At 44.7% G+C, this 14,927-nt stretch overlaps 3 protein-coding genes and 1 pseudogene across 6 annotated transcripts in view; 1 reads left to right on the forward strand and 3 right to left on the reverse strand.

Annotated features, from left to right (window-relative positions):
* LOC145503083 (general transcription factor 3C polypeptide 1-like) overlaps positions 1 to 14,927 on the forward strand; it is a 280,887-nt gene that overhangs the window by 248,189 nt on the left and 17,771 nt on the right. The gene's annotated exons all lie outside the window — the stretch shown is intronic.
* Positions 1 to 14,927, reverse strand: part of LOC145503102 (52 kDa repressor of the inhibitor of the protein kinase-like) — a 489,168-nt pseudogene that overhangs the window by 208,841 nt on the left and 265,400 nt on the right. The gene's annotated exons all lie outside the window — the stretch shown is intronic.
* The window catches only part of LOC145503109 (uncharacterized), a 103,972-nt gene that overhangs the window by 74,395 nt on the left and 14,650 nt on the right, over positions 1 to 14,927 (reverse strand). The gene's annotated exons all lie outside the window — the stretch shown is intronic.
* LOC145502670 (uncharacterized) lies at positions 10,524 to 11,518 on the reverse strand. The gene has a single exon (XM_081482019.1). It carries the CDS (start codon positions 11,472 to 11,474, stop codon positions 10,524 to 10,526), a length of 951 nt encoding a protein of 316 aa, XP_081338145.1. The 5' UTR covers positions 11,475 to 11,518.

Below are 14,927 nucleotides of genomic sequence, written 5' to 3' on the forward strand. Positions count from 1 at the left end.
GTAAAACAATACCGGTATAACTATGGTTGTGATAAGGACATAAGTGATCTTCTGAACAGCGAAATCTCATGAGTTTGCCTTGTGCACTCCTCTTATTTCGAAGAGAATCCCATTGAACAAAATCTTTTAATACAGCATGCACTGATAACAATCATGTTGTTGTGACGCCTTGAATTTGCATAAAGTCTTCAAACATTACTGATGTATGAAAAGTCACGCTTTTGTCATGCATGTATGTAGTCCTGTGCTTGTTTTCGCTGACTGAGAAACTTGCTTGTTTCAAAATTTGGGTTGCACTTAGAAGCTACTTCCCAATAAATGTGTTTTTTTAACCTTTGTTCCAGACAGAAAAAGCAATTTCAAATAGGCTAATAGACCATTTTAGAGTTGTCTGCTCAGTGATCTGGCCTTTGTATGGCAGTGAGGCTAGAGTTGACCTTGTTTTGATACAGACCTCAAAGCTTTTGTCATGTAAATGCACCTAGTTAGCATCAGAACAACTTGTTTTACACAACAAAAGCAGTGAGGTCTGTATCAAAACAAGGTCAACTCTAGCCTCACTGCCATACAAAGGTGAGGTCACTGAGCAGAAACTGTAAAATGGTCTATTTCGCACCGCTATCACACCGCGGGTATGGGTCTCTGGGACACATCGTAATAATAATTGTAAACAGTAAAATTTCCTCCATGTCGCAAAAAAGCAAAACAAAGTGAACCCAGCATCTAATTCAGAACCAACCAATAAAAAATTTACTGTTACTAAACTGATGAAAATAATTGTAAACCAACAAAAAGCCAAAGACCTTATTTCTGTCTCAATCTGTAAAGTTATTTTGAGACACTCTTGATTCACAGGTTGCTTAGCACGTGACCAAAATCTTCCCAATGTCAGTGATAAAATCTGATTTATTCGCTAACGAAAACTGGTCAAAACTCTCTCCAAGGATGACTTTAACGGCGTTTAGACTTCATATGGCTTGCACTTTAGAACTTATATGTGACCTCTCACACGAAAACGTCACTAACGGATAACCGTTAAAGGGTCGAAACGAATGGCTGGTGAATGGCTAACGAACGGATGAGAAACGGATGTTCCAGCCTTTCAAAACGGTTCCAAATACCATTTGAACGGCCACGGAAAAACTTCAAATGGTTGCTGTAAACGTTCGAATGGCACTGGAAAAATTTCAAACGGATGATGCCTGCTGTTTGAACGGCACAGGAAAAATTTCAAACAGATGGCGCCAGCCGTTTGAATGGAGAATGAAAATTTTCAAACAGGTGATGCCAGCCCTTCAAACAGCGAACAAAAAATTTCGAATGGGTGATGCTAGCCATTCAAACAGCTAACGAAAAATTTCGAATGGATGATGCCAGCCATTCAAATGGCTAACAAAAAATTTCGAACAGGTGACACCAGGCATTTGAACTGCTAAAGAAACATTTGGAAGATATTACTCCAGACGTTTGAACGGCGGAGGAAAACGGTTCGTGTTGAACGAATGGTTATAAACAGCTCAGCAGCTAAATGCAGGAGATCTTGATGTTTTGATAAAGGATGTGTTTTTGCTTCCCTTTCATAGGTCTATTGCTGCAATTTTTATTACACACTTTTTTAATTCTGCTTTCAAAACTTGACAAAACTTAGAAATGGACACCAAAAGCTTGTAACAGAATAGAACCGGCAAACAATTGTAACACGGCATAACATGAGTCGATATGATATCTGTTCAAAGTATTGATTACTTGAAACGTGATTTTAAATCCAGTTCCTCTTTCAAAATGGACAAATGTGGCCGTTTGAATCAGAAAGGTTGAATGTTTGTTTTAAACAAACATACCCATTCGCGTGGCTGTATAAAGTTCCTTCTGAGCAGACAATCCCAGCCGTTTGAAAACCTGAATCCCATCAGATGCCGTTGGCCGATCAAACAGCTGATTGGTTTTGTGAATGGATAGCAGCAGCCGTTCAAACGCATAACCTCAGCCATTCGAACGGATGAAGATTTTTTTTGAACGGATTAAGATTTTATTCGAACGGATGAAAACTTTTTTAGAACAAATAGCAGCAGCCGTTCAAACAGCTAGAAATTTTTCTCAACGGATGATCCAATCCATTCAAACGGCATCCCATCGATTACAAACGGATGACAAACGGATGGCAAATGGCAAGCGAACAGTTTTTAGGCGTTTCAACGGATAGCCGTGGTGTACATTTTCGCGTGAGAGGTCACATATTAGTCACATCATTAAGAAACTTCCCAAGATCTCTTATGTAACGGTAGCCGTATACGTAGTAATGCATCAGTCAATTCCAGCAGTGCCCTTCCCCCCCTGTGCCATGGATGAGTTCATTGGGAAAGACGAGGCGTTTGTTGAACAATAACTTGTCCTTCAGGGACTAGAGAAACTTGTAGATGTTTTAAAGGCGTGTTTTCTCAATTTTAGATATTTCTTCATTACTTGAAAGCATATAAATATAAGCGACAAGGTGAACTATATTTTGTTTATCACAAAACAATCACTGACGTAAACATGACTGTTTTGCATTTCGCATTCAAAACTAGCCTAACATTATTTAAATTCATGAAAGTGGAGTTAAAATACTTAAGGTTTGCGAATTCAAATGATGCGATCTTCAAGACAGATCTTGCGAGCTTAAAATGCAATGCATCATCATTTAAAATGTCTTGATTCTTCACAGAAAAAGTAGCCTTTGAAAACAGGCACCTATCATCGCTCGCGGCTGGAGGCACGTCCGTCGTGATCCCAGCTATCCTCTAGCACACTGTTAAAAACAAATATAAATAAATAAATATAATCAGAATCAACTAACACGTACTGTTGTCCTCGAAGTCTTACCGTTGCGTTAAAATACTGAACAGTTGAATGTTTTATTCACTGATTAATAAAAAAAATTGCAGAGGTGTTGGAAGGTGACGATCCCAGGGACAGGGCATTTGCCCTCTTTCTTCGTCCCCACCCCGGGGCATTTAGACAGCTTATGTGTCCCCACCCCGAGGAATTTGCCCATTTATTTAAAAAATGCTAATGCCCAGGGATTAGCTTGGAGGGGGAGATGGGCACTGCTGTAATTGACTGGTCAACAATTTGTTTGTTACTCGGTACGGCTGAGAATCAACTTCTTCTGTTATATTTGTTTACGCTTTGATGGATTGAAATGGATCAGGATGGGAAGTTAAAAGAATAACGATTGCATACGTTGATGTCGAAATCTATCATCCAATTCCTGGAGGAACCTATTTGCCTCTTCCAGCTTGGCTGGCAAATAAGAAGGCAATATTTAACGTGAAAAACATAGACAACGAATGCCTGAAGTGGGCTCTCAGAGCGGCTTTATTCCCCCCAAAAGATGGGAAGAACGCGCAAAGAACAAGCAAATATCCGGTTAACGACGGTATTAACTATGAAGGCATCGATTTCCCAACACCGATAAAACAGATAGACAAGTTTGAGGCCCGAAACAAAAACCTCGCAATAAACGTATTTGGCTGTGAAAACAATAATGTGTTCCCACTCAGGCTTAGCAACAGAAGAGAAGAAAAGAATGTGAAGCAGGTAAACCTGCTATTAATTGAGTCAGGGGGAACACAGCACTATTGTTGTGTAAAACGGGTGAGCGCTTTGCTGTTTGATAAATCGTTGAACAATAAAACCCACTATTGCTTGATGTGCTTATCATGCTCGAGAACCACAAAAACTATTGCAATGGTGTGAACGGCAGGCCGACAAGGATCAAGATGCCAGAGGAGGGGAAAAACACCCTTTACTTCCAAAATCACAAAAAACAGATGAAGATGCCCTTCATGGTTTATGCGGACTTTGAGGCTTTAGTCAGAAAGATTCCAGGCTGCAAGCGTGGGCCAGAGAGAGAGCAAAAAAGCTACACAGAAAACTGAAAGGCATGAGGCATGCGGGTATTCTTACATGGTTGTGAGAAGCGACGGTGAAGTTTCAGGGTCAAAAGTTTACAGGGGCGCAAACGCAGTGGGAACGTTTTTAAGCAACACTCTGCAGGAAGAGGAGAAAATAAGAGAGAGTTTGGCCGTACCAAAGCCGATTGATATGACGGCCGAAGACTGGGAAAAATTCAAAAACGCAAATGATTGCCATATTTGTAACAAAAGTTTGATAAAAGACGAATTCTTAGACTCAATACCCGTCTGCGACCATAACACAGGCAGTTATTGCGGCCAAAGTCAAAGGTTGTTATTACTTGGCACTCAAAAAAATAAAATTTGTTGGGCCAAAAAGAGAAAGAAAAGAAAAAGACAAAATAGACAAATGGATTGAAAAAAATCAGGAAACATGTTTGTTCTGCGCAGAATCTTTGATGAAGAAAAACTTCAGAGACGCAGTAAAGGACCATTGCCACATAACGGGCAGGTACCGCGGAACCATGCACAGCGAATGTAATAAGAAATTGTAAATAAATCCCAAGACGGACCAAATACCAGTTGTATTCCACAACCTGAGGGGCTACGACACACACCATTTAATGCAAGCGATGTCGCAGCTGGAGAAAGAGGTGAAATGCGTCGCCAACAACATGGAGAAATACATCACATTTTCAGTCGGACGTCTGCATTTCATGGACAGCTTGAACTTTTTGCAAGGAAGCCTTGATTCACTTGTTAGCGCAACACCGAAGGAGTCATTGAAAATAACAGCAACGATTTCAAAAGGCAGCGACCTGCTTTACAAAAAAAGGGATCTACCCTTATGAGTACATGGACTCATGGGAAAGATTTAGCGAGACAAGGCTTCGGGACAAAGAGAAGCTTTGCAGCAAGCTGAACGACGAGCACATAACAGACGAAGAGTACGCGCACGCGCAGACTGTCTGGGAGGCTTTTGAATGCAAAACGCTGGGCGATTATCACGATCTTTACATGAAAATGGATGTCGCCCTTTTGGCGGATGTTTTTGAGAACCTCCGAAACCTTTGCCAAGAGCAGTACAGATTAGATCCGGCGCATTATTACACGTCGCCAGGCCTGAGCTGGGACACGCTCTTGAAAAAGACGAGGGTCGAGCTTGAGCTATTCACAGACCTTGAAATGCATCTATTCGTGGAAAGGGGAATGCAGGGCGGAATCTCCATGGTAAGCAAGAGATACGTTAAGGCAAACAACCCGCTAGTACCAGACTATGACCCAAGCAAGCCAAAAAAATACATCATGTATCTCGACGCAAACAACCTTTACGGATGGGCAATGAGCAAGTCCCTCCCGAAAAGAGATTTCAAATGGAAACGTGTTATGCCCACAGAGGAGGAGATCCTAAAGAAAAAAGAAAACGCAAAGAATGGTCAGATTCTTGAGGTTGATCTTGAATATCCAGCAGAACTGCACGAGGAGCACAACGGCTATCCCCTGGCGCTGGAGAAAAAGGCCGTGAAAAAGGAATGGATGTCGGAAACCAAAAGAGGATGATGGAAGACCTGGAGCTGAAACTCCCGGACAGCAAGAAACTGCTGCTGACGCTTGAGGACAAAAGCAAATATGTTGTGCATTACAGAAACTTGCAGTTTTATCTGAGGCAGGGCATGAAACTAAAGCGCGTGCACGGGGTGTTGGAGTTCGAACAAGAATGCTGGATGGAGCCGTACATCCGGATGAACACAGAATTTAGGAAAAACGCAAAGAGCGACTTTGAAAAGAACTTTTACAAGCTCATGAATAACTCAGTTTTCGGCAAAACCATGGAAAATCTGCGTAACCATGTTGACATAAAAATAGTGCGCACCAATGAGACAAAGAAAATAAGGAAACTGGTTGCCAGCCCTTTGTTCTCAAGGCACGTTTTCTTTTCAAACGACCTGGTCAGAATCGACATCCAAAAAAGCAAGCTGCTTCTCAACAAGCCGGTCTACACGGGGATGACGATCCTTGACAACAGCAAGATCCTGATGTACGACTTCTTTTACAACGAGCTAAAAAAACAATATGGCTCAAGGTGCGAGCTCTTGTACACAGACACCGACAGCCTTCTGCTTGAGATCGAAACGGATGACGTCTACAAAGACATCAAAACGAACAAAAATCTGTATGATACGAGTGACTACCCAAAGGAGCATCCACTCCACTCAAACACCAACAAAAAGGTCTTGGGCAAAATGAAAGACGAATGTCCCGGAACCCCCATAGCAGAGTGTGTGTGTCTGAGACCGAAAATGTACTCTTTCTTGAAGGCGGACGAAAAAAATATCAAAAAAGCAAAGGGCGTAAAAAAGAGCATTGTCAAGAAACAAATAATGCATGAACAGTACAAGGAAACGCTTTTTGGTGCGAAGCAGCTAAGGCACGGAATGAACATTCTTTGAAGCGAGGGACACGAGATCTACGGCATGCATCTTAACAAAATTTCGCTTTTGCCATTTGATTCAAAGCGATGGATAGGCGAAGACGGTTTCCATACAAAAGCTTACGGGTACACCAACATGCATATATTGCCAACATTAACAGATGATGAACTTAGAGAGTTGGAAGCCGAAGTTTCAAAGTTGCTCTGGGGGTAATTGTGTGTTTGGAGGGACAACCAGCAGTTCTTCACGCACAAAGCCGCGCTTGGGACTGTCACACAAATAGTAGAGAACGGGTTGATCCAGTTTGGTAAAAGATCTTTCAATACTGTAAACTTTCAAAGACCAGATTGGGTCTGTGGCTCTTTTTACACCGCCTTCAAGCTCTCCAGGCTGGTAGAGATAACAAACTTGGGCAAGAGAGGGGAGTATTTTTTCACTTTTTCCAACAGGCCTTGAATAAGATGTTGATGGCCTTGCAAACAGCTTTTTGTTTGATGGCAATGGCGGGTTTCTTGCCGATAAGGTTTGTTACCTCGTTCAAAGCCGAAACAACCTCTGAAAGTCTTTTCACCCAGGCAGTGGACTGCTGGCCCTCAGTGAGTTATATTTCCATGGCGTACTGGTGGCCGAACAAGCGCTCAGCCAGGGTGTGGTTGAAACGTTCAACAATGGCCTGGTCACAGTGAATGTCAACGTGCCCGCGCCGGATATATGTTTTGTGCTTTTCCATCTCTTTTGTGACAGCGCCCATGAATTCGCGCCCGGGGTCAACCTGCAGCATTTGAGGCCATTTCAGAGGCGAGCGCTTGTAAATCTTCTGAAAGGCCTGGGCAACCTCATCAGAATTTTCAGGCGTTCGGCCTCTTTGTAGCAGCTGGCCACGTCGACAACAGTCAGCGCGTATTTGAAAACTTTGCGCCCACAGGGTAGTTTGTTGTGCAGCAGAAAAAGAAGGTCCACCTGGTGGACCAAGTTGGGTGCGGGAACGTCGAATTTCAGCCCAGGAATTCACCTGGGCGCGGGAAGGAATATCTGCCAGAGCACTTGCTTGATCAGCCACTTTTTTGTGGTTTCCTCAGGTACCTTGGCGGCTTCGGCTAATTTTTTGATAGCGGCGATACCTTTCCAGTAGCCCCCGGGGCCGTAGTATATCTTTGCGAGTTTGGCGTCCATTGCTACTATAAGAAGGAGTTTAAAAAGTTTAAAGGAACCGGAAGGCTACGTAGCCCAGAGCGAGCCCACGAACATTAGTTCACCATTTTTCTGCTGCTCGCTCAGCTGATAGAAATCTGAGAACTTGGGCTCTTTGGGGGTATCATTCGTTCGTCAGGATGCGGCTGGTTGTAGAGTTTGAAGGCGTAGTCAGTGTTGGTGAAGTTCTGCTTGGCCTCCTCCTTTGTTTCAGCGTTAGTCGCAATCCAGTCTAGAAGTTTGGTGCGGTCGCGCGTGTATTTGGCATAAGCCACTCGATACCCCTTGAGGGCTTTGTCATGGCATTTTTTTTCTTCAAGTGCAGCTTTGCCACCCCCGCCAATCACCCTTGCCAGATAATTTCGGCCGATAGAAGCCGTGGCGTTCAATACAGCCCCGTCAACCATAATCGTGATGCTCGCCATGGTGTTATATATATCGGAAGCTTTTTTCAAATCATTAATTTCAGACGCTGGTGGGAAGGATTTTTTGGTCCTCGAGGTACTCTTTGAGCGCGATGCTACCCGCCACGATGGCGGTGAACTTCACGTAATTCATCGTGCTGCTGCTGGGATCAGAAGTAAAATTCTCTTTTGTAACCTTTTTTGCAGCCCAGCCGATGCCAGCGGCTAAGCCAGTGATAGTAGCGGCATCAATGACGGTCTTGACAAGCTCATTGTTCTTTTCGGACATGGTGCGTTCGATATTAGGAAAGAAACAAAAGTTTAAAACAACATTAATTTATATCTTCTTCATCTTCTTCTTCATCTTCTTCGTCTTCTTCTATTATTCTTATTTTTCTTATTTCTTCTCCGTCCTTATCAAAATATTCTGAACACAAAAGATCACGGACTGTATGAAAAACCTTTACGTTGAAGTCGTACCATAATATTGAAATGCGAGCAATTGTGGCTGAAGAGATGGGAATCTGGGGAACATCAACTATTAGCATGTTGATATATTTCACTAGGAAAAGTTTAAATCATTTTTTTTAAACCTTTTGGCTGTGTCGCGTGAGCAGGTTCTGGCTCAACAAGCGAGGGCTCAGGGGCGGGCTCAGGCGTTTTCTTTTTGGCGAATACGACCTTGAGCTCTTCCCGTTTAAAATAAATCCCAACCAGTGAAACGACTAAGCTGCCAACAGCAAGCCATTGGGTAGTGCTGAGGCTGCCATTTTTTTCTCTGCTGCACTTTTGGCTTTCGCCTTCTGTAGTCGGGGCTGGCTCAGAGGCCGCTGTGGTGGCTTTCGCCTTGTTGTTCGCAATATAAGCCTCAGTGGCTTTTTTCTGTTGTTCCCGGGCCAGCCGCGTTCTTTCAGCAACCATTTTTCCAGCAGCCACACGCTTGGGATTTTTTACGCGCTGCGCTGTCGTTGTTGCAGTTGGAGTTGTCGCTTGCTGTGTGATATCGGCGGCAGGTGCTGTCTGGGTCTCACCCTGCGAATTCGCCGTGACGGCAGGTGCGCTCAGATTTTTTGGTAGACATTCTGAAACAAATGCGTATGCTGAGCAAATATAATAATGCTGAGCAATACTCTGTGGTCGTTCTGCAATCACTCAGTGGGTGTTGAGGATTGCTGTTGAGGAATTTCTTCCAATTTTGCTTTGTCCCTTCTCTCCAAATGCGAGTTAAAATCAATATGTTTTGTGGTGATCAGCACCGCGTTGGCCGCAGCAAGAAACCAGCCACACTTCAAAGCAAGGTTGCCGGCCAGATTGGAGAGCTCTTTGTTTATGATGTAGTCGTTTCTGAGTTCTTTTTGGTAAGCATCGATGTCTTTGATTTTAATGGTCATTCCAACCACTTTGGATGCAAGAAAAATAAAGCTGTCGATCAAACTTTCTGTTGTCTCTGATCCCACATATGTCTCGTACCTTTTGGTGTATTTCTCGACCTCTTTGTCTCTCAGGCACTTCACCTGCTCGTGGGTTAACTGCACTCCAATGGCCTCTTTGGCTTTGCCTTTAGACACCAGCACGGCCAGCTGCTCATGAAGAGCAGGAATGTCAGGTCTGGGGGCGGTTGGAACTATGCCACCTGCTGGACCACTCGGCAGCTCGGGCTCGGTTTGAAGTAGGTTCATAACTTCTGCTAACGCGGCCTCTTCTTCAGCCATTGTTCAAGGCTATATATTCAACTTTCATTTTTTTATTCAAAATAACTTTCCCCCGTAGGGGTGGCGAAGCGACAACACGAGATAAGAGAACTTTCTCTCTTTCAGCTTTGAAACCAGACCTTTGTACTCATCCTGAGAGAGTTCGCCAGCGTAATCATCAAAAATGGCTTTCGTGGTCTTGGCCGAGGGGGTGCAAAAGAGAACGATCGCCGCCACGTTCTCCCGGAAGGAAGCTGTTATGCCGGTCATCTTCTGAGTCAGCACCCAAATGCTGATGCCCATATGTCCAGCAGAAAAGGCGAGATTCACCAGCTTGCCTGTACGCCCTTTCACATCTTTGGAGACTGTGCAATCATTGAATATTATGACCGTGTTGGTGCCCTCAAACAGCCATCTCACTAGCTTCAACCATTTTTCCACGTCGTGTTGCTCGCATACTATCACATTCATTCTTGGATCATTTTCACCAATTCAGTGGTAGGTCTTGTTCTGCGCGAATGTCGGGCAGATGAGCACGATGTAGTCGAACTTGAAGCGGAAAGGGCCGTAGATCTGGTCTACTGCAAACCTTGATTTGCCTGAATTAGTCGGCCCCACAATGAGAGCATTGAAGGGTATCTTGCTTGGGTCCATGTTCATATTCAATTCTGCACAGAATCAAACTGTCTGTCCATAATGTTGAACTGGGAGTCGGAGATGACGAATATGTGGCAGTTCATGTTTCCTGAGCCTTTGGCTTTCCGCTCGATTTCCAGCTGAACACCATCTGTACTGTTCACAATGCGCGTGCCGCTTCCGTGCATTGACTGATCCGCCATGGAGCGCATATCAATCACAAGCCCGAACTTATCACCGGTGTAAAAATTTTCCAAATTCATATGCTCGGTTTTATTTTTTTTCCTTCACAAAGAAGCGTTGGGCCTCTTCCCACATGTCCTTGCCTTCGTCGCTGTTGTTGTAAACCATGTTGGGTGAGCCGTTGATCGTGACGCTGACTTTAGTCAGATCCGGGAAGATGTATTTTTCTGAATCTCTGGTGCCATCACCATACGGCTCTATGAACAGTAGCAGGATTGCTTTTAGTGACCTTTTTTGGGCATTGACTTTGATGTTGAGCCTCGTGTCGGTGTGTTTTTTGAAGATCACCACTTCAGAACGCATCACGTGGTCATAGGCGAACTCTTTGCTGCTAGAGTAAACGCTGTGCGCCTCGTCTGCCAGAGTCTTGCGGCAGATCATTTCATACTCGAGCTGGATGTTGGTCAGCTTGTATTTCAGCTGGGTTGAATCAGAGCCTCTGACCACATGTTCAGTTTCAGCAAGGGTTACTTCGAATACGAGGTCGTTGTAAAGGGCCTGGGGGTAGAAAGCGCCATGGTCAGTTACGATCTGATGGTCAAGCCTGATCCGGTACTTGCTTCCGTATACCTCTTTAAGCTTGTTTTCAGCGTCGATGCCCGAGGTTTTCTTGTCTCCCGTGCCTGAGTGGATCTTGCATAGATCCTCGCTCTGAATCCCTTTGAGGATCATGCCGTCTCGCTTTTCCTGCAAAAGGAAAAGGTCATCAAAGATTTTGTAGATGCCATATCCAACCGTGTCTTGCAGGGTATTGCCTCCAAACTTCACGACCAGCCTGTCAACGAGTGCCTGCGTGACGTTCTGGACAGGGAAGTTGTTGGCGTGCCCTCTAGAAAGGTCGATGTCAAAGACAAGCACTAGTGAGCCAGGCACCAGAACCTCGTTCACGTTCAGCTTGGGCGCTGAAACAAACAGCGTATTGCCGGGGTTGGCTTCAGTGCGGGCAAAGGTGATTCGCTTGACTGCACACTCAGCCTGCATGGCACGTAATGTCTTTTCGTTGTGCGTTGGGTGAAGGTTCTCTGGCACTGACATTTCGTATAATAACCGGCGATTATTTTTCTAATTTAAAAATAACATAATTGGAATATATTGCTATGGCCACAGGCGGCAGCGAATTTGGTCACGAAGACCCGGACCTTGACAACCTGATTGACCACGATGATGATGATGATGAAGAAGAGGTTGACAGAACCCATCCTTTTCAACGAGGTGCGGCATCCACTCCCTACCAACGTGGCGCCCCCTACCACGGGGGTGAACAAACGGAAATGCGTACTATGCAGCACGAGCAGTCAGGCCTGCCTGACACTTCTTATCAGGAAGAAACCCCTTTGCTCAGTAATTTCATTCATCTCGATGACAAACCGGCCCTGATTGAAAGGGCAAGAGAAAAAATCAGAAGATGGTTCCCGAAGGTAGACTTCAAAAAATTGGGCCCAATCAGTTTCAGCAAAAAAGGTAATGAATCTGAGATCGTTTCATTTGGCCCCAGTGGGGGTGACTACAAAATTTTCAAGATTGGCCACAAAGGGTTACAAAAAACTTTCACAGACGCAAAAAAAGCAGCTCTGGGGCCAAGAGCTGAAGACATCATAGTTGAAGACCGCGACACCATCAGAGAACAACGCCAAAGACTGATAGAGGCAGAGATCCAACTACAACAGGCGGAAACACTCTCTTCGCAAAGAGAAGAAGAAAAGAAAGAAGTGGAAGTTCTGAGGCGTAAAATCGTGCAAACTAATGTTCAGATTGATGCCATTCAGGATAAACAAGGTTTCAATATTGAAAGTGAAGCAGAGCTGCGTAGGCTGAAACAACTGAAAAAGAACTATCAAACCGATCTTGAAAACAAGAAAAAAGAATTGGACTCGCTTCCAAAAAAAGCAAGAAACATAGAAAAAGAACAAGCCAATGTTGACAGACTCAGGGCCAGCCTCGCAGCAAAAGGAAGTGAAACAAACACCATGGAAGAAAGGCTCAACCAAACAAAACCATTGGACAACGTGAAAGAGCAGGAAAGCGAGCTGCAGTGCCAAAACAAGGAAGACCAGGTAATCCTCCAAGATGAGAATGCCTCGCCCTCCGACATACAAGCCGCAGAAGGCAGAGTGGCAGAAAGAAACGAGGAGCTCGCGCGTTTGCAAACTCAGATTGCGGAAAGCGAAAGGGCGCGGCCTCTCTCGGAAAGGGTCAAATCTTCAAAAAATACGGGACAGTCACTGCAATTCTTCTAGCCACGGGGGTCACAATCGGCACTGTCGTGGGCTCAATCACTAACGCTTTGAAAGCCACCGGCAAAGATTTGGGGAAAGGCCTGAAAGATATTGGCTCTAAACTCGTTTCTATTCTGCCCGAGCTGATAGGCTCGATTGTGAGCTTTCTATTCAAAGCCGCCGGCCAAGTCGTCGGGTTTCTGGCAGAGCACACCTGGCTGCTTGTTCTCGCTGCGGTGGCGTTTTTGTTCAAAAAATATTTTAAGAAGCGGCAGTAGCTTGCCGCCAAACCATGAACAGGAAAGCCAATAAGCCTACTACACCGACAATTACCGACATTTTGTTTACTTCATGTTGCGGTGTTTTATCTGGAGCCTTGGGCTCTATTTTTTGCGCCGTTGGCTGTGCTTGCTGAGTTTCGGACGAAGCTGATTTTCTTGATTCGGCTGTTGCAGCTTTGTGAATCGGGTTGGAAGGATGGCTGTTGGGAGGGTCAATTTTTGACGGGCTGCCTGCCATGAGTTTGAGCGCAGCTTTTTTTGTCTCCAGGTTTACCTCGTTGTTGACCCCAAGTTTCATCCCGGAGACCGCCTGTTTCAGCTTGTTGTTGTAACCGATTGTGCTTTCGGTGTTGATTATCATTTGCGCGGGCATAAGCCAGGCCATGGGGGCTACAGCAAGATTGAGCCTAACCTTTGCTTGATCCACTACGAGCTGGTACCTTTGCACGCTCTTGGCCAGGTCGGGCTGTCTGATCGCGTCTTCCATCAGCACCAGGAACTTGCTCTGTGCTTCTTTCGCCCGGCCACCAGAGCTGAGAATGCTACTTCTCACATTTACATGTGCGCCCAGGATGCAGTAAATGAAAGCCTCGATTGACTGATTTATTCTCAACAACCCCGACTGCGTCAAACCTGATGCTGTGTTTGGCGCAAACCAGTCCGATTGGGTATCAGAGGTGGCCCCCGGCTCGATGAAATAAATCAGGTTTCCTTTTATCGCTTTCCCTCCTTCATCACTGAATTTGTTCCATCACAGGTATAGGTAGTCAGTTTTCGACGCACCGGACGCGTAAACGTAAACGCTTCCCAGACCGTGGTTTGGCTCGTACATGAAGCGAAAATCGCTCGAGGGGTCTATGCCGAACTCCCCGCATAGCCTTTTGTACGAAGCAACGTCATAATGATTATTGAATTCGCTGAAAGGCGGATCTCCGGGCAACACGCTCATGCTCTGAATTCCTCCAAGCTGGTACAAAATGCGCCTGACGGTGAAATACACGTGGAAGGTGAAAAAAGCTCTTATCTGTGGGGGGAGATTTATCCCGTTGTCAAAGATTTCACGAGAAATTCTGCACCCTTGTGTCGCGCAGAAAACCAGGAAGTTCAGCTGTTGCGGCCAATATTTCATGTCAGGCCCTCCTAACCAGTGTTTTGATTCGGTTCCAGAAGTGTGCCTGAGTTTGGTTTTTTGAAATATTTCTCGGAATTTTGTCGTGAAATATTGGTCAGGTGTGACGTAGATTTCGGTGTTGAATATTTTCTTCAAGCTTGGCGCTTTGCTGTCGAAAGGTTCTGCAGGGATTGCCAAAGAAACTTTTGAACCAAGTGGCGACAATTGATAAGGAAAACCACCGCTTTCTCCCAAACCAAGCGCTTCTTTCATTTCCGCACTCCAATACCGCCTGTCTGAGCCGAAGACGCTTTGAAACGAGCCTTCGCTTTCTTTGAAAAACACCTCTGCGGTTGCGTTGTTTTTCTCGTCGACGCTTTCTTGTGAAACGAGCTGGCTTTTGTCCGCTTTTGGAAAGTGGTTTAAAAAATCTGTCCACACCTTTTTCTTCGCGGCATCCGCTTTTTTCGCAAAAACTCAGGATCTTTCCACAAATTCGCCATTGTATTTGAACACAATTTTTTTGTTAAATATAAAATGGTTGTTCTCACTATTGTCACACAAGAAAACGGCGAGACTATCTATTTTGAAGAGCCGATACCGAAAGTACATTTCATGAAACTCATATCTTGTAGTTTATTCAACAGCTGGGACAATTTGAAAAAAGAAGGTTCAGCCACCTTGGGAGATAAAGACAGAGATAAAGCTGTATCAAGCAGTAAAATAATCCCAGGGCATTACAGTTTAGAAAGGATGGCAAAAGAAATAGAAGGCCTGTTCGGCAAATATGGCTATAAACAGTTGGAAACATCAATAAATCAACCTG

Source organism: Orbicella franksi, chromosome 11, assembly GCF_964199315.1.
Source record: "Orbicella franksi chromosome 11, jaOrbFran1.1, whole genome shotgun sequence".
In the NCBI taxonomy this organism is placed as follows: domain Eukaryota; kingdom Metazoa; phylum Cnidaria; class Anthozoa; order Scleractinia; family Merulinidae; genus Orbicella; species Orbicella franksi.

Bases quoted from the DNA above. Each gene is read 5' to 3' on its own strand.
- LOC145502670 (XM_081482019.1), bottom strand. From the start codon at position 11,474: ATGCAGGCTGAGTGTGCAGTCAAGCGAATCACCTTTGCCCGCACTGAA.